Source organism: Herpailurus yagouaroundi, unplaced genomic scaffold, assembly GCF_014898765.1.
Source record: "Herpailurus yagouaroundi ecotype Mexico unplaced genomic scaffold, PumYag 222, whole genome shotgun sequence".
Classification (NCBI taxonomy): Eukaryota; Metazoa; Chordata; class Mammalia; order Carnivora; family Felidae; genus Herpailurus; species Herpailurus yagouaroundi.
This window is the reverse complement of record NW_024412453.1, coordinates 15,885,850-15,912,521: the sequence shown is the minus strand read 5'-3', so window position 1 is coordinate 15,912,521 and position 26,672 is coordinate 15,885,850. Positions and strand designations below refer to the sequence as shown.

Genomic DNA, 26,672 nt, shown 5'->3' with positions numbered 1-26,672 from the left:
TTTTTTTTTAAATAAAAAAAAAAAGAACTGCTTTTGCTCCATGGATTTCGGACCATTGTGTTTTCACTTTCATTTGTCTACATGTATTTTTAAGGTTCTTCTTTGATTTATTGGTTGACCCATTCATTGTTTAGTAGCATGTTGTTTAACCTCCATGTATTTGTGGTCTTTCCAGATTTTTTCTTGTTGACTTCTAGTGTCATAGTGTTGTGGTCAGAAAAGATGTGTGGAATGACTTTGATCTTTCTGAATTTGTTGAGACTTGTTTTGTGGCCTAATGTGATCTAATCTGGAGAATGTTCCATGTGCACTTGAAAAGAATGTGTATTCTGCTGTTTTAGGATGGAATGTTCTGAATATATCTGTGAGATTCATCTGGTCCAGTTTGTCATTCAGAGCCACTGTTTCCTTGTTGATTTTCTGTTTGGATGATCTATCCATTGATGTAGGTGGGTTATTAATGTTCTCTACAATTATTGTATTACTGTCCATTACTTCCTTTATATTTGTTATTAACTTGTGTATTTGGTTGCCAGATATTTGCTTCTTGTTAGTTTGTCCCCTTTCTGGTTATATAGTGCCCTTCTTTGTCTCTCGTTACACTCTTTGTTTTAAAGTCTATCTTGTCCCATGTAAGTATTGCTGCCCCAGATTGCTTTTCACACCATTAGCATGATGAATGCTCATCCATCCCCTCACTTTCCATTTGCAGGTGTCTTTAGGTCTGAAATGAGTCTCTTATAGGCAGCATACAGATTGGCCTTGTTTTCTTACCCATTCTGTCACCCTTTGGCTTTTGATTGGAGTGTTCATTCCATTTATATTCAAAGTAATTGTTGATAAGTATGTATGTATTACCATTTTTGTTACTTGTTCTGTGATTGTTTTTGTGGTTGTTTTTCTCCATTCCTCTCCTCTCCTCTCCTGCACTTTTCTCTCATGGTTAGTTGGCTTTCTTTATGATATACTTGGGTTCCTTCCTCTTTATTTTTTTCATGTCTTACAGGTTTTTGATTTGTGGTTACCATTCGGTTTGTATGTCACCTCTTCTGCATATAGCAGTCTGTATGAAGTTGCTGGTCGTTTAAGTTTGAACCCATTCTTTAGCCCTCTCCTCCCCATGTTTTAGGTAAATGGTGTCATACTTTATAGCCTTTTATTTTGTGAGTCCCTTGACTGAGTTCTACAGGTACACTTATTTTTACTGCTTTTGTGCTTCAGTGTGACCTCCTCTTGATTACATCTATAAAGACCCTATTTCCAACTAAGGTCACATGCACAGGTGTAGGTGTGGAACTGAGACATATCCTTGAGGAGCACACAACTCCGACTGCCACAGAAGGAAAGGTTAATGGACCAGAAGACCTGATATGCCCCTGAGCAGGGAAGAGAGGTCTGGGAGCACAAAGGGTGTTGGGGTGCAGACGTTGAATGGGCCAGGTTGAAGGGCTGAGGCTGGGGCTAGAGCCGAGTGGTAAGGACAGCCTGCGAGGCTTCTCTCCAAATGGAGCTGTTCTCAGTGCTGAGCCTGTTAACCATCACCGGCTTCCCCTGGGCTGTGTCGAGCCTTATAATCTACAATTGTGTTTCCTTTTCTAACCAGGAAACTACTTTGCCTCTCACTTTTTCATGGGAGGTGAGAAATTCGACACCCCTCACCCTGAAGGTTACCTCTTTGGAGAGAACATGGATCTGAATTTCCTGGGCAATCGACCGGTCCAGGTGGGTCACGGTGGGGTAGGCACGTCGGCAGTGGCAGCGAGGTCCTCCCCTCCGCTATCCATAGCTAGCTTTGAGGATAAGCAGGCACTGAGTCACCTCACATGGGCAGAGCTACTGGCTGGATGTGTGTATGTCTGTGCAGGGGTCATGTCCTGGCACTGCCCCCTTAGAGGTTGGATGGCTACAGATAGCTCACTGGGGGACAGGGTAGCCACTGCTGACCCCAATGCAGCCAGGCTATGGGGCTTATGGATAGTTATGGATTTGATCCCAGTCCTCTTGGATGACTTTCTTTAAAAAAGAAAAAACAGAAGCCACACTCTGTAGAACAGTGGGTGAGAGTTGTGACCTAAAAGAGACATGCACATGGCCAGTGAGCATTTTTACAAATGCACTTTCGTTAGTCATCAGGGAAGCACACGTTTACATGCTGCTGTCCATTTGTCCAGCACACATTTGGTACCTGCTGGGTGCCTAGGACTCCTCCAGGGGCTGGGGATGGAGGACATATCCTACCCTCTTCCCTCCTGGGGTGCAGGCAGTGAAGAAAAGATTCATGAATGGAGACAAAAGAGACCGAGAGGGACTAGTGAGGGCCTCTGGGGAGGGGGTGCTGACCAGGGGACTGGGTCTTGTACTTTAAAATGGTGGGCCTCGGTGTGGGTGAGGAGCCAGGCAGGAGACCGTCTCTTTCAGGAGATGCTGGACTCCATTTCCCAAGGCTGCTGAGTCCTGGGGTGTCCCTGGTCCTGGCAGGGGATGAGATGTCCACTGGCCCAGGGATCTTTAGGTTATTTTAGCAGTGGAACAGCTGGTTGACATGAAATCTTGATCCTTTAGTGTGTGGGAGGCAAGGAGCTTTGGCCTCGAGTGCTGCCCTCCCCGACCCATGGGACCACTGGGGCTTCCAGGTTGTGTTGAGTCCCCCGCCCTCCTGAGTCTGTGAGAGCAAGAGTAGCAACCTCACCTTCCGTCTTCGAAGCCTCAGCTCGCAGGCAGGGCCTGGCTCTTACAGACCTCCCGTAAATCTATTATTGTTTAAACTTTTCTTTTGAGGCCATCGTAGACTCCCCTGCAGTGGCGGGAAGGGGTTCCAGTCCTCTGTGCCTCCCTCCCTCAGCTTCCACAAGGACAGAATCTTCCAGAGCTGTGCTGCACTGTCATGGGCAGGAGCTGATGCCGCTGCAGCACATTTCCCAGAGATCTCCCATTTTCCAGTGCTCCCCTGTGTGTGTGCGTGTGCGTGTTTGCGTGCGAGTCCCTTCCAGAGTCTCTCCTGAGCATCATCCTTACCTTGCAGGCCCACTTTATTCAGGACAGCAGTGGGCACCAGGTCCCGCCTCTGGGAACATGGCCTCAGAGCCCCAGGGTCCCTCGGGCCGGGTTATGCTTACTGAGAGTCCCCCTGGAATTGGAGGACCATGGCTGGATCTATGTGGCCAGAATCCTTAAGGGTTCTGGTCCCTGTTGTTTGTCCCTTGTGGCGGCTGCTGGGCCTGTGGTTTCCTTCTGTACGAATGAGCGCAAGGGCTGGGGTGTACAGAGTCGTGCCTGTGCTCCGATTATCCCTGTTTTCTATCCCTGTCACATCCTGGGGATCACCGGGCATGGCTTTGGGTTTCTCCCTTCTAGTTTCCTTACGTCACCCCCGCCCCCCATGAGCCGGTGAAGACACTGAGGAGCCTGGTGAACATCCGGAAAGACTCTCTCCGACTGGTGAGGTGAGCCTTCGCCTTGCCTCATGCTGTGGTCACAGATGCCTGCGAGGGGAGGCAGCAGCTAGTGGCCCCAGTCCCTGCTCCCTCAGCTGTGGAGCCAGAAGGTCACGGACAGGTCTCGAGTCAAGAGGGGCTCCTAGGGTGTGAGTACAGAGGGCTCTGCTCATGGGACTCTAGTCTTCAAACGGGCCGTGCCCCCAGGGATGTCGGTCCGCGTCCACAGACGCTTTCACTCGGGGGATTGGGTGCCCCTGGCCTGTGGGGGCAGAGACCAGGGATGCTGCTGAGCACCCCACAGTGCACGGGACGGCCCCACGACCAACAGCGATCCGGCCTCGCACGTCAGCAGGCTGAGAACCACGTTAAACCTGGAAGACGTCTGGGGCTGTGTCTAAACCCAGAGGACCCCTCTCTTTCTGTGGGCGGGACACAAGGGAGGGAGGGCTCTGCAGTGTCCGGCCTTATTGCCCAAACAGGGAGTGGGCCTCCACGCGTCTGGCAGCCGCCTCTGAGGGGCCCCGTGGGGGGCGCACCTGCTGTGCCGGGTGGAGGCCGCCACCTCTGTCCCTCTGCTCCCCGGCAGGTACAAAGATGGTGCCGACAGCCCCTCCGAGGACAGCGAGAAGCCGCGCGTCCTCTACAGCCTGGAGTTCACCTTTGATGCCGACGCCCGCGTGGCCATCACCATCTACTGCCAGGCGGTGGAGGAGTTCCTGAATGGGACGGCTGTGTGAGTGTCTGCGGCCTGGGTGGTGGCTGGCCCGGCAGCTGTGCTTCTGTTGTCCGTGCTGTGCGTTTGAGATTTTGGAGGTTTTCTTTGCAATAAGGGTCTCGCTGGCCCCGAAAGTTTGAAATCTGTAACTTCAGCGTGACCACAGACTCAGACAGATGGGCAGAAACATACCCGCTTGTGTCCTGTTGGAGGAAAAACACCTGAAGGCCAGACTGGCTCTGGTGCTGGAGCTTAGGCGTCAAGGGTTGGGACTGCTGGTACCTCAGTTTCCTCAGCTGGGGGTGGGGGTGGCTGGAGCCGCCCCCTCGTGGTCGGTATAAGGACCTTGGTGCTGCTGTTGGAGAAAACCTGTAGCTGGGGTTTGTGGGGAGCACTCCCTGCAGGGAGTGAACGCTTTGTCTGTCGGGTCACTGGGCTCGGGGCTCCCTCTCTCGCACCCTCCCTTGAAGCAACAAGAGGACAAGGTGCGCAGCTCGGCTTTGGTCTGTGTCATATTTGGACCTGGAAGACGTGCCCCCAGAAGGATAGTGGATGCGTGAGCAAACAGCTTAGCCGTCCCTGGAGCTTTTGTCCTGAACCTCCGGGGGGCTCCACCACTGGGGACAGAGGACAGAAATGCTGCTCTGTCCCCTCTCTTCCCTTCCTGAGACCTGGCGGGAGTGGCTGGGAGCCTGCTTCCCTTCTCAGTTTGCTGGAGTTGAGTGGGGTGAACATAGAAGTCAACGGAACAAAGACCGTCTCTAGGACCCAGAAGGCTGTGCCCAAGCACCTTTATCCGAGCCTGGAAATTCTGTTTCCATTTGAGCTGCAGTGTGCGTGACCCTCCTGCTCCTTCCCTGGTCTCCTCCCTGCTTCTTGACAAGTGAGAAAAGGGGGCAGATCTGAGGTCCCAGAGAAAATCCCAGGTCTGCTTGGGAGCAGAGTCCTAGCCTGTGGCTTTATCACAGGCTCAGGGCTGTGATGTCACAGGGAAGAAAGGCCCTGTGGCCTCCAGGGGGTGGAGGGGCTCCCTCTCTTTGTACATACAAGAGCAGCCCCGCCCCCCACCAGTCTGTCAGGCTCTCCAGAGTGTCTTTTGTCCAAGAGGCTGAGGGAAGCCCCAAGAGTGGCTGCTGTGGGGCGGGTGGAGGAAGCAGGTCAGCGCCGTGTGTTGGATTCCTGAATGGGGAGAAGCCCGAGTTGGTCAGAATTGAAAATGCATGTACCCTTTCTGGGAACGTACCGTGGGAACGTGCTCGTATACGTGGCTAAGATGTATGTAGAGAGGGTCCTGGAAGCACCGTTGGGAATAGCGAGATACTGGAGTCTGGTCTTCACCAGCGGGTCGCCTGGTCAGATCAGAGTTAGTGACCGCACAGTGGAGCACAGGCAATGTTTGCAGAACCCTGCACCCCTGCGTGTGGCGGTTAGGGGACAGCGCTGTGGGCCATCAGTAGTGAGGGAGCCTGTGTAGGCGGGCCGCCGTGTGAATACTCAAGAACAGACACCATGCGCACGGGTGTGAACATGCCCTGCTCTTCTGGGAGTGCTTAGTGGGTTGTGGCTGGGACAGAGAAGCCCATGGCAGGGAGTGAGCGTGAGGGTGGGCTGTGGGGACACGGCATGCCGGGCACATGTTTGTCCCATGTTTGTTCACTAAAGTAAACACACCTCAAAAGCCAAATGGAAAAGCGCAGCCAGATCTGGAAAGGCAGTTGTGGGGCAGTTGTGGGCCCCAGAGGACTTGTAAGCAGGTGAGTTACCAGGCAGGGCTGGAGGCAAATAGACCGAGGGCCCTGCCTCGCCGGGGGAGGGTGAGGACTCGCAGGTGAAGTAGGGGGTCCTCACGTCTGATTTCTGCTCAGTCCCCACAGACCGGTGGCTGCCAGCCCCTGCCTCACAGGTCCTGGGCTGGCAGGGGACTGAGACTGAGGACGGGGCACAGCAGACCATTTGCTCTGGGCACAGTCTCAGCGGCCTTTCTCTCGCCTGCCCCTTCAGGTACAGCCCCAGGAGCCCTGCCCTGCAGTCCGAGACCGTCCACTACAAGAGAGGGGTGAGCCAGCAGTTTTCCCTGCCCTCCTTCAAGATCGACTTCTCCGAGTGGAAGGATGATGAGGTAACCTGGCCCCCGTCCCAGCCCTCTCCCGAGCACCGTCCGATCGCCACAGGCCTGTCTGCTCACATTCCTCGAGTGGCTGATAAGCCTCAGGAGTGTATGTGTGCTCAGTCGGGCGTGCGCTGGACCAGGGAGCGGGGTTTGATTTGAGTGTTGGCTAGACTGGATGATTGAGGACGGACAGAGCGCCAGCAGTTAGAGGCTCCAGTTAGCGGCTTGGGTGGTGCCTTGTCGGGGCTGTGGGACTGCAGTCTGGCAGGGTCCCTTCCACCTTCTGGTTCTTGGCTGGGGCTGGCAGTTTATATCACATGAAGGATGGCAGTGGGAGCTTTGTCTGTAACAGCAAAATTTGGACATAACCTGTCTGTCCGTGACGAAGGGATTGCTTATTCACTGATGTTATGGGAACCGTATGATCATATGGGCACCGTGGTTCGTTTCCGTAACGGGATGCCGTGCAGCCCCAGCAGGTGGAAGGGATCTGTGTGTACCGTACACACCGGTACCGAAAGCCCCTCCTGGGTCTGGAGAAGAGTCTGTTGCAGACAGAGGTGCAGTATAATTTCACGCACGCGACAAGAGAGATGCACAAAGCCATTTCCGCAGGTGTCCGTATGTGTGTATAAAGCTCAAGGAGAAACTGGAGAAGATGCCCATGAACTACATGGTGGTTATTTCTGCGCAGGGTCTTGATATAAGGCAAAGAGTCCTGCATTACACACGCACGAGCCCATTCTGCACGTGAATAGTGTGAGTGCCAGCAGTATATATGTGTCTGAGTTGTTTGAACAGGTCTTTTAAGGTAGAATTTGCATACCATAAAACTCACCCCTTTTAAGTGTATAATCCAGCGATTTTTAGTAAATTCATGAATTATGCCGTGGTCACCACAGTCCAGTTCTAGAATGTTTCTGTCCTCCCAGTAGGGTCTCTCATGCCCATTCTTAGTTAATCCTAGTTTGTAGTCCCAGCCCCTGGTAAGTCCTCATGTACTTTCTGGATGTTTTATATAAATGGAATCATATGATAGGTGGCCTTTTGTATCAGGCTGCTCTCACTTGGCTGAATTCTCTAGTTTTTTAAAGAAGGTAGTCATGTATTACTGAAGTACATTATGGGGAAGGAGTGGAGGCAGCGGGGCGTGGGATGGCGTAGGAGCTGGGCAGGTGGGTTCTGGGTCATGAGCTGTGTCAGAAGGTGAAGGCCACACCGTGGTGTTTGCTCTCGTTCGTCAGGGCGCTTTGGCGGCCAGCAGCAGAAGCTGCCTCTACTGCTCATGTGAGGAAGTCTTCTGAAAGAAGGATGGGGCTTTTGGAGCCCCAGGAAGAGCTGGACAGCCAGGCCTTGGGACAGCCCCGCCCCCGGCCTCGTTCCAGCACGTGGTTCCATCTCAGTGTCCACACGCTGCTGGCTGGGATACCCAGCGGCTGCACGCAGTCCTGCCCGCCCTCCTGTGAATGCGGGAGAGCTGCTCCTTAAAGAGAGGGGGGCTGAGAGGGCAGCAAGGGGCTAGACAGACACGTGGGTGCCCTCACCCTGCCGTCGTTGTGGGGAGGACCGGGTTGAGCCCGCATCTGTTTGGTGACCTCCGTGTGTAGTGCGTCCCTTGGTATTTTGGCCGCAGAACAGGTCCTTGTGCATTTGTAGGTGTGCTGAGTCAGCCAGCACTTCGGGTGCTAGCCCCCAGTGAGGCCAGTTGTCCTGGGGGCACACCTGGCTCGTAAACCAGTCTGAAGTGCCACACACAGGCACCCCCCTTCCTCCCTTAGAGCTTCAGGAGGCCCACATCCCAGGTCATCAGCATGTGGCAACGCGGCCATGGCTGGGGTGGTGGTAGGCGCCACGTGGAGTGGTGGTGGCCACTCCGGGCCTGTCCAGTGTGGAGTCACCCCAGGACCTTTCCTTTCCTTTGCCTTCTCTGGTGATCACCGCAGCTAGTGTGTTTTTGAAATCAACTCACTTCGTTTGTGGTTTTTTTTGTTGTTTTTTTTTTGGTGATAGAATACACAGAACAAAGTTTACCATTATGACATTTAGTATAGTCCTCTATGCGTACCTCTGTGCAGTCCCAGAACATTTTCATCACCCCAGCGGGAAACTCTGCACCCGTTAAGCGGTCATTTCCATTCTCCCCTCTATTACATGTATTTATATTTTTTCTTCAAAAAATTTTGTGTAATGTTTATTTATTTTTGAGAGGGAGAGAGAGACAGAGTCCCAGCAGGGGAAGGGCAGAGAGAAAGGGAGGCACAGAATCCGAAGCATGCTCCAGGCAGTCAGTGCAGAGCCAGATGCGGGACTTGAACCACCACATTCTGTGAGATCATGACCTGACCCAAGTCAGACGCTCAACTGACTGAGCCACCCTGGCGCCCCTCTTCTTCTTCTTCTTCTTCTTTTTTTTTTTTTTAAACGTTTATTTATTCTTGAGAGGGAGAAAGAGACGGAGTATGAGTAGGGGAGGGGCAGAGAGAGAGAGAGAGAGAGGGAGACACAGAATCCGAAGCAGGCTCCAGGCTCCAAGCTGTCAGCACAAAGCCCAATGCGGGGCCCGAACCCACAAACCTCGAGATCATGACCCAAGCTAAAGTCAGACACTCAAATGACGGAGCCACCCATGTGCCCCTACATGTGTTTTTAAAAGGAAACTGTATCAGTTATTACCATAGCTGGGAAACTGCTTAAACTTGCCATAGGTAGAAGGTTCTGGAAGTTAAGCTGTATGGAGAGCCAGCTGTTATGATGTCCTGTCACTGTGTCATTGACTGCCGAAGGTGCTGAAGCGGACATTGGCAGGTGTTAGAAGCCTGACAGATACTCGGGCACCAAACCCAGATTTTTCCTCAACCAGGGCTTCTCAGTCTCAGTGCTGTTGAGCCCTGGGGCCCAGATCATTCTCTGTGGTGAGGGCTGTCCTGGGCACTGTGGGATGTTGATCCTTGGCCTCCACCCGCCAGGTGCCAGGAGCCCCCCCTAGTGGTGATAACCAGGGATGTCCCAGACATGGCTAACTGCCGTCTCACCATCCTCCTTTCTAGCCATTTTCCTGGATTTGCCCATTTAAAGATTACAACAGTAATGTATGCTTATTGTAAAATGTGCAAATTATACAGAATTTGTAAGGCAAAACGCGCTCCAGTTGAATCTTCTCCAGAGGCAACCACTTCTGACCATTTAGGGGGTGTATTCCAGACTTTTCTCTCTTGTGCATTTGTTTGTTGTCAAGATGCCGTCATGCATAGAAATAGTATTCTGTAGCTTGTTTTTTCCCCCCACAATCATTGAAAGTCATTTTCTGATACACCATTACACATAATGAGTTATGTAAATTCAAAAACCTATGTTTTCCCTTTGAAGTACATACTCCTTGAAGGCAAAGCTCTTATCTGAGCATGAATGCAGTGAAAAGTGTGTGTGGATACATTTCCAGAGGATAAGTACTCTTGTCTCCACTGCATTGTTGCCTGCTGGCTTTACCTTTCTGCTTTAATTCCCAGAGCCCCTTCCTCTGGCCTTCTCCTTTCTATGTATGTATGTATGTGTGTATGTATGTATGTATTTAAATTTACATCCATGTTAGCATATAGTGCAACAATGATTTCAGGAGTAGATTCCTTAGGGCCCCTTCCCCATTTAGCCCATCCCCCCTCCCACAGCCCCTCCAGTAACCCTCTGTATGTTCTCCAAATTTAAGAGTCTTCTGTTCTGTCCCCCTCCCTGTTTTTATATTATTTTTGCTTCCCTTCCCTATGTTCATCTGTTGTGCATCTTAAAGTCCTCATATGATGTCTCTTGTTTTTTTTAAACAGCTTATCGAGGCCTAATTTTCACCCCTTTAAAGTGTACAGTTTGGTGATATTTACCATAGAGGTAGTCCCTGACTTCAGATGGTTCAACCTAAGAGTTTTCGACTTTACGATGGTACAGAAGCAACGCACATTGGATAGAAACTGCACTTCGAAGTCTGAATTTTCCCCTTTCCCTGGGCTAGCAATGGAGTCCTCGCTCAGGACTCCAGGCGGCAGGAGTCATGGCTTTTGGTCAGCCACATGGTCACGAGCGTAAATGACCACAAACTGGTGGCCATTCTGTTTTCCTCCTTCACTACAGTGTTCAGTAGATCCTGTGAGATACTCAGCACTAAATTATGAGATCGGCTTTGTGTTAGGTGGTTTTACCCGCTGTAGGCTGATGTTTTTGAGCGTGTTCAAGTTCTGCGAGGTGTATTATTAAGTGCGTTTTTGACTTCTCATACTTTGAACTTCTGAGGGGTTTCTCGAGATGTGAGCCCACCGTAGAAGGTCTGTATTCATAGAGAGCCATCACCACCATGTAACCCCAGTCCACTTCTGTCACCCCCAGAAGAAACGCTCTGCCTGTCCACATTCCTTCCCCAGCCTCTCCCTCAGCGCCTGGCAACCACTCATCTACTTCCGTCACTGTGGATGTGCTTGTTCTGGAAGTTTCAAATAAACAGTCATACGCTGTGCGACCTTTTGTGACTGGCTTCTGTCACTGAGCGCGTGTCTCACGCAGGTGGTAGCAGTTGTCAGCACGTCATTCCTTTCCACGGCTCACGATACTCCGCTGTGTGGTTGGACCATGCCCGGCTCATCTGTTCACTGGCTGACGGGCGCTTAAGTTGTCTTCACCTTTGGGTTCTTAGGAGTAATGCCATTCTGAACGTCACTATACAAATTTTGGTGTGGGTGTGTGTTTTTATTTCTCTTGGTTATGGTTTGCTTTTTATTTTTTAAGGCTAGTTTTCGTAGTAGTTTCAGGTTCACAGCACAGTTGAGAAGAAGGCATAGAGATTTCCCTTAGAGCCCCATCCCCACATAAGCATAACTTGTTTTACTGCATTGTAGTGTGGGCGTCTTTTGAGATGTCCTAGTGGTTGGAGTGGCTTCTTTGCTGGTTTTCAGGCTCCCTGTACCCTGAGGCTGCCGTGAGCCTGCGGCCTGGCTGGGTCCTGTCCTGAACACGTTCTTCACCGCCCCGCGTGCAGCTGGTGTGCACATGGCTTCCTGTAGTCCTGCGTTCCTGGGAATCCATGGCCTGTGTCTCTGTGAGGCCTTCCCAGGCCACTGTCCTCCTTAGCTCCTGCTGCCTGAACATGCCGAGCTTTGCATGGCTGGTGTTCATGGCATGTTTTGTTGACCACCATGGTCACTGGGCATAGCTTTTATCCCTCTTTTACAGACAGGGAAACTGAGGCTTGGGTGGTGGAGCCAGACTCCATCCTAACACCTGGCCCCTCCCAGTCCCGCCTCCCACTGGCAGCCTGAGACCCACAGGCACCTTCTGGGCCTCCCCTTGCAGCCCTGCTTCGGGTGACCGCAGTGGTCACCTCTGTCCTGTGGCCCTGCTGGTGAGCCGATGTGGACTACGCCCAGGGAGACACATGTGGGGAGGAGAGCGGTCTTTGGCCAGGGGGCAGCTGGGAGCCACGGAGGAGAAGGAAAAGTGAGAGAGGGTTTCTCCTTGAGCTCATCCGCCTGCCACGGTGTCGCCGCTCCCTTCTCCTCTGGTGCCCACCCAGGAGGACGGAAAATGGCTCAGATGGATGCTGTCCTTCGGTGCTCGTGGCACCCAAAGGGGAACAGCCCAGGTGTCCCTTAGCTGGGAGTGGTCGAGTGTGGTCTGGCCGTGTGGTGGGAGTGTCACTCAGCCTTAGGGAGGGAGCACGGGCACGCGTGTGGCATGGGTGAACCTTGAAAACATGGTGCTCACTGAAGGAGGCCAGACAGAAAAAATCGATGCCCAGACCGGACGTACCTATGGACACAGTGGGGCTTAGCAGGTGGGGAGGGCTGGGGAGCGAGTGGTGATGGGGACAGGGTTCCTGTGGGGACATGAAGAGTGTTCTGGAAATGGATGGTGGAGGTGGTGAACGTGGCCTTACAAATGTACTTACTGCCACTGAGTTACACGTGTTTGCCACGTCAGTCATTTTTATCTATTTCGCCGAAATGGGAAAAGTGCAGCCTGACGTCTGTCTTCCCTCGCCATTTTGTCTGTGTCCGCATGAGCTCTGCCGCGACGCCATCCTGCTCACCGCGCCTCCTCCCTCCAGCTCAGTCTGACCGTTCTCTCTTCGTTTTCTCCTCAGTTGAACTTTGACCTGGACCGGGGCGTGTTTCCAGTGGTCATCCAGGCCGTGGTAGATGAAGGAGATGGTGAGAGGCCTTTCCTTGTGCATCCCCCTTGGAGGCCATGGACGCTTCTCTCCTCAATCAGCCGAGGAGTTGATTCCAGACGTGATGAAAGATGTTGGCTCAGCCCACTTAGCACTTTTAAGGCCGTAGGGTTCAAGCCCCAAGCTGTCCGTCTGTCGGGCCCCCTCCTGGGCTGTGGGGCCCTCCCCTCAGCTCCTTCTCCCGACTCAGGAATTGCCGGCTGCCTGGCTTCCACTGTGGTAGCAGCCGCTAGACAGGCCTCAGGTTTTATGTCCGCCCCCAGCGGGTCGATGGAAGACCAGAGAGCGGGGCAGCCACTCTCATTGGCTGACCGGCCCTGTGTCCTCCTGCCGGGCTTGCCACTGCTGTGGGCTGCAGCCCCCCAGCCCCCAACGTGGGAGCCCTGCCGGCCGAGTCCCAGCTCCTCGGCCCTGCGGAAATGTCCCTCCGTGCAGAGCCAGCCGTGGAGATGTGGCCAGAGGGAGCAGTGGGCCCCCAGGCAGGGGAAGGCAAGATGAGGACGGTCCTCCCTAGGTTTTGGGGTCTCTGGCAGAGAGCCTGGGAAAGCACCAGCTAGGAAGAAGTTCAGGGTGGGGGGCAGAGGAGGGACTGAGGCCAGCTCTGACCACCGGTTCCTCTTTCCCCCCCGGGCAGTTGTGGAGGTGACCGGCCACGCCCACGTGCTCTTGGCTGCCTTTGAAAAGGTGAGTGCCACCCTGCCCCTTAACTCTGACTGTGACTTGGGAGCGCTGGGCAGAGGGGTGCTGTTTTGAAACTAGAAGTTTGAACTTGGGGTCTGGGCCTTGGCCAAATGGGCTTAGTGCCCTGACGTTCAGGGCAGGTGGGAGGCTCTCCACATATTCTGGGCTCCAGGAGGCTGGGCTTTGAAGCAGCATCCCCTGCGGGAGGGTTTTCAAAGGGTGTCTGGTGTGTGGTAAGGGGGCATCTCCTGTAGAACCCCCTGTAACCTGCCAGCATAGGGGCGCAGACACCCCCGTGGAGGACTCTGCTCATAGACCAGCTTCTCTCTGGGATGTGGAGGGGTCATCCAGGGTTGTCACCACCCAGGACCCCCGCCTTTCCCACCAGGGCCATGGGAACCTGTTAGCCTGGCCTGGTCCTTGCATGCCTGCTGTGCCGTCCCTCCAGGTGGCTGTGTCACCCTGGTCCCATGGAGCTGGGTTGACCTCACATCCCACTGCAGCCTTTCAGACTCCTGGGGCAGATATTTGTTGTACTTCTGGTGTCTGTGAGGACAGAACTGGGCCAATTGTTTGTCGTGTCCTTGGGTCACATCTAGGCCCTCCTGGGGTCCCTGAGTTGGGGATGCCTCACATATAAGAGGCCATTTACGTCCAAGGATTCACTTAATGCTACCTTCGGCCTGATGTGTATTTGAACTTAGATGTTCGTTCGTCTGTGTGGACCTGAGTTCCCAGTCTCCCCTGCTGTTCGTGTGTCGTGGCCACAGTACTTAGGGTGCGGTGGGTGTGTTGGCTGTGGTGGTGGGGATTGTCAGCCTCCCCATTGTCTCCGTGTTAGGATGTCATGGGGTCACTGCTATTCATGGGGGCCAGCAGTTGTGTGTGTGTTCATGCAGCAAGCACGTGCGTGGCTGTGTTGGGAGCAGATCCCTGCTCACTGAGACCCTTGCTGGAGGTGGTGGGGTGAGTCCCTGTTGGAGAAGGCCATGGCTTACAGCCCCACGTCCCCAGAACATTGGCCTGCACTTTGAGATTGTAAAGTGTTTTCAGCACCGGCCTGTGGCCTGGGTGGACGAGGATCAGGGACCCCATGAGGAAAGCAGGCTCAGGCTGCTTCTTCTGGGCTTTGCACTGCACATGGGCATCTGCTGACCCCCAGCCTTCTCAGCCCGGTGTGTGTCTGCATTCTTGAGAGCATTAAGGGCAGTGCCCAACTCCTCCCTGTGTTCTGGGTCTTTCCAGACACCCCAGGGATTAGTGCAGCTGGGCCTGAGGCCCCTTTTTAAATCATCTGTCTTGTGCCCCCTGCCTCCCCCTGCCCAGCCCCAGGGGCTGGTGACACAGAGCGCCCAGGGCAGAGGTTGGGCCTCTCCCTCACCAGCTACGCTCCCCAAGCCCGGCCTTGTCAGAAGGGATGGTGTTTCCTGTGCGTTGCTCTGGCGGAGTTAGGGGCCGTCAATGGCAAACATGCCGTTGGCCTTTCCAGTCTAGAGCCCAATGAGAAACTGCTTTATTTTTGGAGTCTGTCATCCTGAAAATGCCTAGTGTTGGTCTCTGTTGACTCGGAGGGGCAACTGGTGTTGTTTCAAGATCTCAGGTCTTGTCCCTTAATTAACCTCCTCCATCTCCCGGTGGTGTGCCTCCCCAGATACCACCAAACACATCTATCCTCTTTAGTTCTTGGCATGTTTAGACTTGGGGCTTTCCTGTGTACGTGTGCGTGTGCATGCTTTATCTTCCTGGCTGGGCCGTGCCCTTTCGGGGTTAGAACTCGGTTGTCTTAGTTCTTGCCATCCAGGTGCTGCTTCTTGCTATTGGGAGGCTCTAAGAACTCCAGCCGATGGTCATAAACCTGAATGTGCTTAAGAGAACTACCCAGAGAAAGTGGGTTACTTGCGTCAGGGCGGGCCCAGGAGGTGGTCCTCTAGGTAGTTTTGAGGCCCAGTCAGAGGGCCACATTTGGAGACACTGGCTGGGCTCCATCCTTCAGCTGTGGGTGTGGAACGGCTGGGGAACGGCCTGCAGCTTGCCAAGCAGAGTGCTAAGTGGTACCCGCTTGACTGAGTTGATCTCTGCGTCTTTCTCCCCTGTAGCACGTCGACGGTAGCTTCTCTGTGAAGCCTTTAAAGCAGAAGCAAATTGTAAGTCTGGTAGAAGAAACATCAAGATCCCTTTTGACTCCAGGGTCATCATCTGGGCCCTGGGAAGTCTGGATCTGCCTCCTCGGGTGTGTGCATGTGCCCATGTCCTAGCATTGACTCCTAGCCCCGAGTCTCGTCTAGCTGCACAGGGCGTGTTTGTGGTCCATAGACCCGTGTGGGAAACACAGCAGCTCAGGCCGCTTCTGAACTTGGTCAGTGTAAGGGCTGACTGGTCACTCCTGTGCAGCTCGTGACTGGTGGGTTCTAAGTAGTTTTTCTCTGGGGAGGGGGATGGTAAGGTGGGCAGAGGGTATGGTTGCCTGGCCCATATAGAGGTTGGCACCATGCCCCCCAGGGGGCAGAACCACTGGGCCTCCCGTCCTATTGCCCGTGCAACTGGTTGGGCCGGGCAGGTAGCAGATTCTCTGCCCTTCTCCTGGCATGGGGCCCGTTCCCTGAGGTGCGGGTGGACAGAATTTCAAACCACGACTGCCCTGGGAACCAGGTCCGGCCCCCGGGAAGTGTTGTTGGGCCAGGTGGGTGCAGAGGAGCCCTTGAGTGGGGGCGGGCAAGTGCCCGGCTACCTCTCTGCTCTCCAGGTGGACCGGGTCAGCTACCTGCTGCAGGAGATCTATGGCATCGAGAACAAGAACAACCAGGAGACAAAGGTATGTGCTTGTAGTGACACCCGCCAGACTTCAGATGGACCTCCCTCCCTAGCTTTCCTTCCACCCATATAGGAGCAGGTTCCTGGAGGGACTTGCCTGGATCTCCCAGTCCTGGCCAGGGCCCGTGGGCTGGTGGTGGATGAGCTAGTCCCCTTGTGTGCCTTCTCCTGGAGGCCCTGGGACCCCAGGCTCCATTTTTCCTTACCTTTTTAACAGAGACGGGTGCCTGGCTGGCTCAGCCAGTACAGCGTGTGACTCTTGATCTGGAGGTTGTAGGTTGGAGCCCCATGTTGGGCGTAGAGATTACTTAAAAATAATAATAAATCAGTAAGTGAACAGGATCTATGGGATATTTTGTCCTTTTTCCAGCAGATTCACTGGCTTGTTAACATCATTGGGTGGCCACCCGTCAGGTTAGCAGAGATAGCCTGGGGCTGCGGGACCCCGTGCTACCCTCCGCCAGCCGGCTCACCTCCCAGCCACGAGCGCCTGCACACTTGTAACTGAAACGTGTGTCTGACAGGGCCGTGGTCCGGCGCAGCCAGAGAAGGGTAGCAGAGAATCAACCTGTGCCTTTGTCATCGTTTTAAAGGCACAAGTGAAAGTGCCATCTCTTAAAAATGTCTGGAAGTCTTGCACCCCAGCTTCTGTGATCTCTGGAACCCACTAGAAGCTGGAAGTCAGGGCAGCTTGGTGCTTGATCAGGCCCTTAGCCTCAAGTGAGTGCCCTGTGTGTGTCTCACATGCTAACACTGGAGGCTGGCCGACTTTCTGTTAAGGGCCCAGAAGTATATATTTTAACTGTACTGGCCGTACCGTGTCTGTCGTGTCCATTCAGCGCCCTGATTTTACGTGTAGCGCGCAAGTAGCCGTAGCCGTCTGGAAACCAGGGGGCAAGGCTGTAAACTTCCAGTAAAACTTTATGTATGGAAACGGGTGGTGGGGCCACAGCTTCCTGTTGTGCAGTGTTGCCGTCTTCTGATCCAGACACTCATTTCGATTAGGCGGGTTGGGCATGTCAGTCCTTTACTGCTTTAACCCAGTAAGTGGGTACCCTGTGCAAGACTTGCTCCGTGGTGTTGGGTCCATTCCACGTTTTCTTTTTGGTTCTGAGGAATAGAAGGAGACCAGAACTTTCGGGGTTTGGTATGAGTGTGGGTGGGAGTCCCAGGCTCTCCTCTGTGCTGGGCCGCACACAGGCCGGGACTGAGCTTGGTGCCCTGTGAGTGCGGCTCTGGGCCACGTGTCCCGAGGGAGTCCTGCTCCGGGGTGACCTTCTTCTGCTCTCTTGGGCTCGCTCCCCTCTGCCACAGCAGCCCCCAGGGGAGGCGGGGGACGGCCGGGGGGGACGGCCAGGGACGGAAACGCCTGCCCGCCCCCCTCCCCGCCCCGGCCCCTTCCTCTGGCCCGTGGGAGCCCACCGACCCCGGGGCCCTTCGTGTCCCTGCAGCCGTCGGACGAGGAGAACAGCGACAACAGCAACGAGTGTGTGGTGTGCCTGTCGGACCTGCGGGACACGCTGATCCTGCCCTGCCGGCACCTGTGCCTGTGCAACTCATGCGCCGACACGCTGCGCTACCAGGCCAGCAACTGCCCCATCTGCCGGCTGCGTGAGTGGGGCCTCCTGCCCAGGGCACGGCGAATGGGACGTGGAGGTGGCGCGGGTGGTTAGCAGCCACGGCGACCCGCTCGCGCCTGCGTGGCTCCCCTCCTCAGAAAATTAGACTCGGGGAGTTAATGGCCGGGGAGGGTGCACCAAGGAGGTTCTTGCAATGAAATTGCAGCTGGACAGAAATCGACCAGTGAATCAAATCTTTATTTATTTTTAAAAATACTTTTATTTCATTTGTTTTGAGAGAGCGTGCGTGTGCAGGGGGTGGGGCGGTCAGAGCAAGAGAGAGAGAATCCCAAGCAGGCTCCGTGATGTCAGCACAGAGCCCAGCGAACTGTGAGATCGTGACCTGAGTCCAAATCAAGAGTCGGACACTTCACCGACTGAGCCACCCTGGTGCCCCTCAAATCTTTAAATGTTACATGGAAAATATTTTGATTTAAAAAACCATCCCGGTGAGGTGGGAAGTGAGCTAGGTGGAAGGTGATTGAGGGATTGGTTTCCTGGAGCACTTCAGACATTTTCTCAAATTTACTGCATGGAGTGTGATTCTGAATGGTGTTTGTCTTCCAGTGGAGGAATTTAAACATTCTCAGGGCAGAAAATCCCATGGATCAAAATGAGCATCAGGCTGGTGGGTGGGTCCCGGCAGGGAGGGACCAGGGTGTGGGTGAGGAGAGAGCCCGCTCACCGCTCACCGGAGCTGCAGGTGTCATCATTTAGTAGGTAGATGATGGCTTTTTGGAGAAAGCCTTCCTGCCGTTTCACACCTGCGTGTGCTGGTCGCAGCGTCCTTGGGGCCGGGGGCAGGGGAGGGAGTACTCCTGCTTCACCCCATGCTCCCGAGTCAGAATGCAGCTGTGTGACCAGAACTGCCATGCTTGTCTTATCATCACTCTCCGGGGCTCAGAGGAAACCTGTGCAAGGTCACAGCTAGTAAGGGGCGGGGGTGGGTCTCCACTGGTTGTCCCCTGAGATAGACAGGTGTGTGCACGGACCACAGGGCAGGCTGAGCACGTGGAGGTAGAGGATGAGGCCGTGGGGTGTGTGGGGTCCGGAGCCCAGCCCTGATGAGGTGTTGGGGGTTGGGAGGGGAGGCTGCAGGGGGGCCGTGTGCTGGCCCTGGAGGGACAGGCGGCGGGGCCCCCAGCCTGTGCTGGGGCAGTTGTACCATGGAGGGCCGGTAGCCTCTGCTGTCTGAGCCCCGACCTCCCCCACGTGCCTCGCCTCCTGGGCATTTTCAGGGGTGTGGGGTGCATATGATCTGGAGGCCCAGGGTCTAGACAGCCTAGAGCGAGGGTCCCTGGCAGATGTATGTAGCACTTGGGCCAGACGAGCTGGACCAGGACCCTTGTCTCTGGGGCCCGCAACCTGGGGTGACTGCTGCTCACACCGAGGATGTGGTTGTCTCTGGTCTTGTTGCAGCGAGTGCTGATGCAGTTTGTGACTGTGTGTTGTGTGTGTGCACTTCTCGTAAACGTTACACTCTTGTTAGTGGGCCTGACGTTATACCATCAATAGTTTGCCTCCTAACTTATTCCCAACTCTGTGCTGCTTCTCGTTTCCCGGGATAGAGAAGGTGCCGTCGGCGACGTTCACATACATACGTCTGCCTGCCCTTGGTATAACTTCCAGGAAGACACTGGCCAGTGTCCAGGCCCACTCGGCTTTTAGCTGGTCACCAGGTGTGACCCAGCCACGCTCACCGTTGAGTGCATAGTGGGGGCTTTGGCATGTGAGAGGCTGCCATGCCCTGCCTGCTGCCCTAGCAGCTCTGCCTGAGCTGGGGACAGTGCAGGACCTGGGGGAGAAAGCTCTCTTCTGGGCTGTTTCATTATGACTCTGTTTTGCTTCGGATTCGGAAACGTGGCTTGACCCAGGACCACTGTAGGGTGGGTGGCCAGCATCCCCGGAGCCTGGGGAGCTGCAGTGGTGCTGGAACTGGCTGCCCCTTACCTGATGGGCGCCCTTCCCTCTGCCATAGCTTTCCGGGCCCTCCTGCAGATCCGGGCGGTGAGGAAGAAGCCAGGAGCCCTGTCTCCGGTCTCCTTCAGCCCTGTTCTGGCCCAGAGCATGGACCACGATGAGCATTCCGTAAGTGCCTCTTTCTTCTTTGTTGAGGGGTGTGCAGCAGAGTCAGGAGGGGGTCTGCAGGAAGCCCCTGACCACTTGCAGAGACCCTCAGGCGTCCAGATGCCCTCAGGGCTTACCTTTGTGTTAGTGGCTTCAGGTTCCCAGTGGGGCCTTGCTGGTCAGGGACTCTGAAAGTGTGGCTGGAAGGAAGGGCGGGGCCAGACTGCCTGCCTCCCTCTGTATCTTCCGCCTCTCTGAGCCTCTGCCCTCATCTGCCTGCCACAAGTGGTGGTGAGGTTGACCAGGGTGATCCAGGCCGGGCCCAGTGAGCCCCGGCTCCGGGGCGTGTTGTTGTTTGCCAAGAGCAAGGGACACCCGATGGCAGGTAACCTTGGAACGTCTGTCACCATCATTCTACCAGCCATGGGCCACTCTGTGGGTCCTGGGAAGTGAGGTGTCGTCCAGAGGACGGCTGCAACATGTCCGCCACGTGTTCTCTGCCCCTGAAAAGGGGTGTCCGGCCTGGACACACAGGAGGGCACGTTGGCAGGTGTCCACCTTGCTTCCGGGAAACCATAAGGTAGAGCTTGTGCTGGCAGATGAGGGGAGTCGGAGTCAGGCTTTGGGGAGAGAGATGGCTCTCTGGCTCAAGAGATAGGCAGAAGGCAGGGAGAGATGTAGAGACACAGAAGGATAGGCAGAGAGATGAGCAGAGACACAGAATCACAGAGACACGGAGAGAGACACCAGGAGAGATGAAGAGAGACAGGAATGAGGGCAGGAAGGTAGGTATTGAGACATGGGCAGAGAGGCACATGGAGAGAGGGATAGGGTGGGAAGGGGAGGCTGGCAGGGCAGGCAGGGCAGAAAGGGGCCAGGAGCAGGCCAGGGAGCAGGCAGAGGTCTTGAGCTCCTGGGTCCCAGACGGCCACAGCAGTTGTCAGCCAGTGGGTCTATGTTCTTGGCTCTCGGCTGAGGTTGTTGGGATTCATTGATTCTTAGAGGCCCTGCCAACTGTCTACATGGGACAAAGGACCCAAACCCTGTGGTTTGCACACCCACAAGATGGGTTCCTGCATTGGGCCGGTGGGTGTAATGTTTGGCCCATATGGTGTTTCTGAATATTGGGCCAAAGTTTGCTTGTTTATTTAAATTTTTTTTTTGTTTTAGAGGGAGAGAGAGAGTGAGTGGGAGGAGGGACAGCGGGGAGACAGAATCTTAAGCAGGCTCCACGCTCAGCATGCAGCCCACCACAGGATTTGATCCCACGACCCTGGGATCGTGACCTGAGCCAAAACCAAGAGTCAGGTGTTCAGCCAACTGAGCCACCCAGGAGCCCCTTGCTCCAATGTTTAAAAGTCTGTAGGGGCTCCTGGGTGACGCAGTCGGTTAAGTGTCTGACTCTTGAACTTGACGCAGATCATGGTCTTGTGGTTTGTGAGTTTGAGCCCTGTGTCAGGCTCTGCGCTGATGTACGGAGCCTGCTTGGGATTCTGTCTCTCCTCTCTGCCCCTCCCCACCTTGTGCGTGTGTGGGGACTCTCTCTCTCTCTCCCTCTCAAAAATAAATAAACATAAAAAAAAAGAAAGTCTGGAAATTTTCCTTAAGACTCAGATTTCTGGCTTCTCTTTCAAAATATGAACCTGTGGTCTCACAGCTGGAGCAGACACAAGGCCGCCCTAAGGTGGGGTCCCATCACTCCCACTCATCCCGGGCCAGCGACACTATGTGTTTTGCCTGCTGGGCCCCTGTTGGCACCAGGGCTTACTACTCCCAGAACAGCCCTCCAGCAAATTTCATGTTGGGCTCGAGGAACATCACATACTTCCTCCAGCGGTGTACTTCCGGTAGAGAGAGGAGCAGCGCTGAGGTGTGATTGGTTCCTGATGGAGGAGTCACTGTTTTGGAGGGACGGACACCCAGGGGTGGATGGCGGGTGTTTTGTTGCTTGTCTGTGCCACTCCAGGCTCTGCCCTGGCGTCTGAGCATCAGGCCTGACCTTCCATGTTTGCCCCTCTTATCCCAAGGATAAGTACAGGGCACACCGAGGCTTGGGTTGTAAGCTTCACCTGCCCCGGAGGGCCAGTGCCTTCCCCTCTAGAGGGTTAAGGTAGGGTACGTGGGTTCTTGTTCTCTGCCACGTGTCCCGTCTAAGCAGTTTCCACGAAGCGCCACAGAGAAGCCAAATTTTCTTCAGCGGGTCTGTTAATGTTATCAATGAGTAGGGGTGATTTGGGACCAATTTTTCTCCCCAGCTTCCTCGAGGAGTTGGACATTGGTAATAAGTTTATACAGAGCCTCAAAAACGTGCAGGAGCCTGTCCCTTCCCTGTGCCTAGCCGGGCCCACTTGTGGGGAGCGCCTGGCCACTCTCCTGCCTGTGCTGGCCAGGACCGGCTTCTTGGGGTGACCCAGACCACGGGTGGGCAGTGGGACAGGGATGGGCTCCACCAATGGCATGGCCTCCTGGGAGTTGCATAAATGTCCAGGCCCAGGCCCCTGGGGCAGAATCTGCACTTGGTCAGGTCCCCGAACTTCATGTGCAGGTGCGGTTTGCCAGGCACAGGCTCGCGGCTGACCTGGAGGCCGGCAAAGCTGAGAGACCCCAGCCAGCCAGCTCCAGCGCCGTTCGGGGGGTGGCAGTCGTAAAACGTATGATTTTTATCTTGACAGTGTCCCTTTAAAAAATCAAAGGCGCACCCCGCCTCACTGGCCAGCAAGAAACCTAAAAGGGAAACAGTAAGTGTGTTTGGCCCTATGGCTACATCTTTGCCCCGCACCCTAATGATTAAAGCAATGACAAGTATGGGAAGTCATTTTCACCCCAGGCTAACGTGTTTGGTTAATTTAATCTGTCAAATCCACTCTCCCCAGTCCCGGCGTCCCTGCCCAGGAAGGGAGTTTTGTGGAACAAGCAAAGCTCAAGGTCTGTCGGCAAAAAGCCAGTGTCTCGGATCCCCGCTGCCAGGCGGCAACGGCGCCCGCCTCAGGCTGCCCCTTCTCGCCAGCTCTGCTTCTGCCCGTGGTCCCCAGTGGCCTCGTTTCCCTTTTTTTTCTTGCTGGCAGTGGAATGATGTCGGAGGTGGAACTCACGTTGCTGCTAGTTTTTGCAAACAGTCTTCCTCGCGCTTGCCTGTTGTCCTGCATCCTCTGCCTCTCCCCCTGGATGTGAGCTCTTTGGGCCGAGGACTTGGTTTTCTTACATTTTCCCTGCATCTCAGGGAGCAGGCGGGCGGCCTGTGCCTGGAGCCTTCACTGACGCCTGTGGCCCCTTGGCAGAACTTAGAGAGGTGGAAATCCCTGGAGGGCCATCCCAGGGATGGAGGTAGAGGTTTTTCCCATTTGGAGGGTGAGGAGGTTCAGGTTGGGAGCAAATGCAGGGCACCACAGGCCCAGGTGACCAGGGGACTCAGGAGGCTGTGTGCTGAGGGCAGGGAGTCCCCACCCCAGCCTTTCTGCCTTCCTTTGGTCTCCAGGGTTGATCCGTCGCTGCCCTGAAAGGCGGCTCTCCCTCCCTTCCTTCTGGGGAGCGGTCAGGTGGGTGGGGCTTTACCTGGGGCGCGCAGCTGGGCGTTTGCCCTTCACCTTGTTTAGTGTGGCCTGGGGGCCTGACATTTCCCAGCACCTGGGCATCTCCCCACCTTTAACCCTAAAGCAAGTCTCAGTCTGTTGATGTGCTCCTCTCCCAGCACTGGAGGAGACTGGTTCTGAACCAGGGGTGCCCGTTAGAACCACCTGGAACACGCATCAGCCCCTGTGGACGCTTGCTTCAGGCCCACTGAGGATCTCGAGTTGGGCCAGATGCCTGTGTTGGGCAGAGCTCCTTGCGGGGCCAGGCCCTCCCTGGTCTAGAACACACGCGGCTCCACTGGGCTCTCCCGCCTTTGGCATGGCTTTGCTCTACACCCGCTCCTGAGCCCTCCTCTCTCTCTGTGACCCCTCACTCTCCACATGTGCCAGGCAGGAACAGAAAGCCAGGTAGGGGCTGGCCGAGACCAGGGGTGGGGAGGCTCTGCTAGGCGCCCTCTTTTCCTTCGTCACGGGCACCGAGCGGGCCATTTGGGTGTCCAGGGCTGCAGCTGATGACTAAGGGGGCCCTCAGAGGGTGTCTTAGGCTGCTCTGGTGTTCTTGGCGTCCCTCTGAGGGAGGTGGATATAGATCTCTGGAAGGTAGAGTGGACAGGAGATGGTCAGAAGGCAGGTTCTGGGGAGTAGAGCATCCCTGGGGCACAAGGCCAGTGTCTGGGGCTTTGTGGCCCAGGGCAGTGGGCAGGGAGCCTGGCCAGCCCGTCCCTCACCTGCTCTTGTCCCCACAGAGCTCTGACAGCATCCCACCCGGCTATGAGCCCATCTCCCTGCTTGAGGCGCTCAACGGCCTTCGGGCCATCTCCCCGGCCGTCCCTTCAGCCCCCCTTTACGAAGAGATCACCTACTCAGGCGTCTCAGATGGCCTGTCCCAGGCCGGTTGTCCCCTTGCTGGGATCGATCGAATCCTGGAAAGCAGCCACCAGAAGGGCAAGCCGAGGAGCAAATCCCCCGACAGGTGAGGCTGGCGCTAGGATCCCCTTGGGGGTTGGCATGTGGGAACCCAGCCAGGTGCTCTGTGGCCGGTGGCGGGGGGTCTGCGGTGTCCGGGAAGAAGTGCAGACACTTGAGTTTTACAGTGCTCTGTTGGGGAATTCACCAGAATGACCCCCGGAACCAAGAACCAGTAGCAGGTTAGGTTTATGGCTAAGGCTGGTTACGACAGACGAGACAGCAAAGCAGCAGAAAAGATGCACTGGTGGGGGTGCATCCTTCCCCGTCCCGCGCCACACGGGAGCAACAAACCACAGGATGTAGGAGGGAGCCCCGTGAGTGGCAGGGTTCCGGGACTTTCTGGGATCTTGTCACATGAGCACGTCCTGCTGTGTGAGCACCAGTGGCAGCCAGACCCGGGCCCCGCCAAACCTTGCTCACGACGTTGCCCTTGTTACGCCCGCCGAGCAGAGGGTCCCGTCACGGTTTACCTGGACGCGTGTGAGATGCGGGCAACCAGCCTTCTGTGTTAAGTGTCTCCACGCATGGGTGCTCTTCTTTTTTAAGAAAAGTTTAGGCAGAAGTTCTGTAAAACCGGCCACAGCCCCCACGACTTGCACGTGTGACAGGACCACTCCACAGAGCAGCGTGGGGCTCTCTCCTGCTGCTCACCCACACCCTGCACCCCTGCTCCAGGGGTGGACCGTTAGGACGCCCTCTCCTCCCGGAGATACGGAGCCCGTGAGGCCTGCGCCAGCTCGCCCCGCGCCAGCCCCTCTCCAGCCCCTCTCCAGCCGCTGGGCCTGCGGGCGTTCTGCGTCTGCACCCGCCTCCCCTGGGGGCGTCTGTGTGGCAGCCCCCGGCCTCACCCACGGGTGACGTTGGCTTTAGTGGGTTGGTGTTTATCAGCCACTTGGTCCTTTACCCCCGTCTTCTCTTGCCAGCACCCTGCGGTCTCCGTCGTCTCCCATCCACGAGGAGGATGAGGAGAAGCTCTCCCAGGACTCGGATGCCCCTCCCCCGCTGAGTGGGGCGGGGCTGGCGCTAAGCAGCTCCCCCGAGGTGAGGCCCCCTCCCCGCCTCGCCGAGACCCATCTGTCACCCTGTCCCCACTGCCCGTCTGTTGGCCTCCCAGACCTGTGGCAAAGCGTGCCCTGGGCCGCCTCCACCGCTGCTCACGCGGTGAGCTCAGCTGGTTTCCCCATCTGTGGGGTGGGTCCTGTTTGGGGGGGCCGGCGTCAGCTCGCCCTGCTGTCCCCCGACGGCCTGCAGCCCTGTCCCCCGGTGGCGGCAGCAGAGCTGCGGACACACTTTGTCCTCGTTTCCTAGAGCTTTGTGACGGAGGACATGGACGAGGCGTCGGCACTAAAGCAAGGTAAGCCCTCCACTTTGAGGAGCGTGTTCGGGGCCTCACTGCCGGGAGGTCGAGGTGTGTGGAGAGCGTGTGCCGGTTCCCCCGCTGGGAGTCACGGGCTCCTCTCTGCTGGCCGTCCCAGGGGACAGCCTCCGGCCACTTCTCTTTTTCCCTCCATGCCCAGCCGGCATTTCCCAGTGGCAGTCATCTTCTTTCCTGCCTGGGTCTCTGCACATGGTCAGCTCTTCCTGCTTGTCCTGTACGGGGTCCTCAGGTGCCACCTGGAGAGGCCCAGAGTCCCCAGTGCGGGTGCACAGCTCAGCCGGGCCGCTCCTCTGTGTGCCCCTGTGTCCCGTGGAGAGTGTAGCATACAGCGGCCTGCTGGGACTTGAGTCCCAGCCGCCACCGATGGGCCCTGGGCTCCTCGTGGGGGGATGACCCCCAGCTGACCTCCCAGTGGCTGCAGGATGTGACCAGGTGCTTCCCAAGCCTCCCTCTACCAGCTGGGAAATGCTGCCACTCCTTTGTCTCGGTCATTCCTCCCTACTGTTGGACAGGTGAGGAAACAGAGGCTCCAGGTTGGGGTGGTTGGAGCCCCAGGCCATTTAATGTGGAGGTGACAGAGCCCGGAAGTGGCCCTGGCAAGCTGGCTGGCTCCCAGGCCTACAGCATGGTGAAGACCCCAAAATAAGCTGCAGTTGCTCAGTTGCTGTGCCCCCCCCCCCCCCCCCTTGCCAGGAGGTTCCCAGCCGGCACTGCACTGGGTGACCCATGTCTCTCCCCAGCGTGACTCCCCACCCACCGTGTGTGGGGCCCGCCTGTGGGTTGCTGGGCCTGGGGCCTTGGGTTTGGGTGTGAGTGTTGGCGCCTGGGGCAGGGGGCCCATCAGGGGTGTCGTCACTTCTGCCTCCCAGGCTGGGCTCCTGGGTGGGCCTCACCCTCTCTCGACCTCCGTTCCTTCCTGCCTGTGCAGAGCATGTGCCCGACCAGGTGGCTCTCTTCTGTGCCCATCACAGGGCCCAGGCCCCTCGTCTGCGGAGGGGCCCTCCCCCTCGAGATCTCCCTGGGCAGCACCGGGAGCTGCTGTTGAGAGGGAGGGTGGCCACATGCAGGCCCGCTCACTCCCCGCTGTGGGGCATGGGGGCCAGCGGGA

At 55.9% G+C, this 26,672-nt stretch overlaps 1 protein-coding gene across 4 annotated transcripts in view; it reads left to right on the top strand.

Annotated features, from left to right (window-relative positions):
- The window catches only part of MGRN1 (mahogunin ring finger 1), a 54,553-nt gene that overhangs the window by 21,865 nt on the left and 6,016 nt on the right, over positions 1-26,672 (top strand). For 2 of the 4 annotated variants that reach the window (XM_040459107.1, XM_040459109.1), the window contains exons 2-15: positions 1,604-1,722; positions 3,355-3,443; positions 4,024-4,170; positions 6,154-6,271; positions 12,384-12,450; positions 13,105-13,154; positions 15,248-15,295; positions 15,895-15,963; positions 17,414-17,573; positions 19,560-19,669; positions 22,321-22,386; positions 23,964-24,190; positions 25,110-25,227; positions 25,495-25,540. In XM_040459107.1, the coding sequence (XP_040315041.1) occupies positions 1,604-1,722; positions 3,355-3,443; positions 4,024-4,170; positions 6,154-6,271; positions 12,384-12,450; positions 13,105-13,154; positions 15,248-15,295; positions 15,895-15,963; positions 17,414-17,573; positions 19,560-19,669; positions 22,321-22,386; positions 23,964-24,190; positions 25,110-25,227; positions 25,495-25,540 (1,434 nt within the window). The remainder of the gene's footprint in view (positions 1-1,603; positions 1,723-3,354; positions 3,444-4,023; positions 4,171-6,153; positions 6,272-12,383; positions 12,451-13,104; positions 13,155-15,247; positions 15,296-15,894; positions 15,964-17,413; positions 17,574-19,559; positions 19,670-22,320; positions 22,387-23,963; positions 24,191-25,109; positions 25,228-25,494; positions 25,541-26,672) is intronic. The other 2 variants (XM_040459108.1, XM_040459110.1) reach the window with 1 other exon arrangement.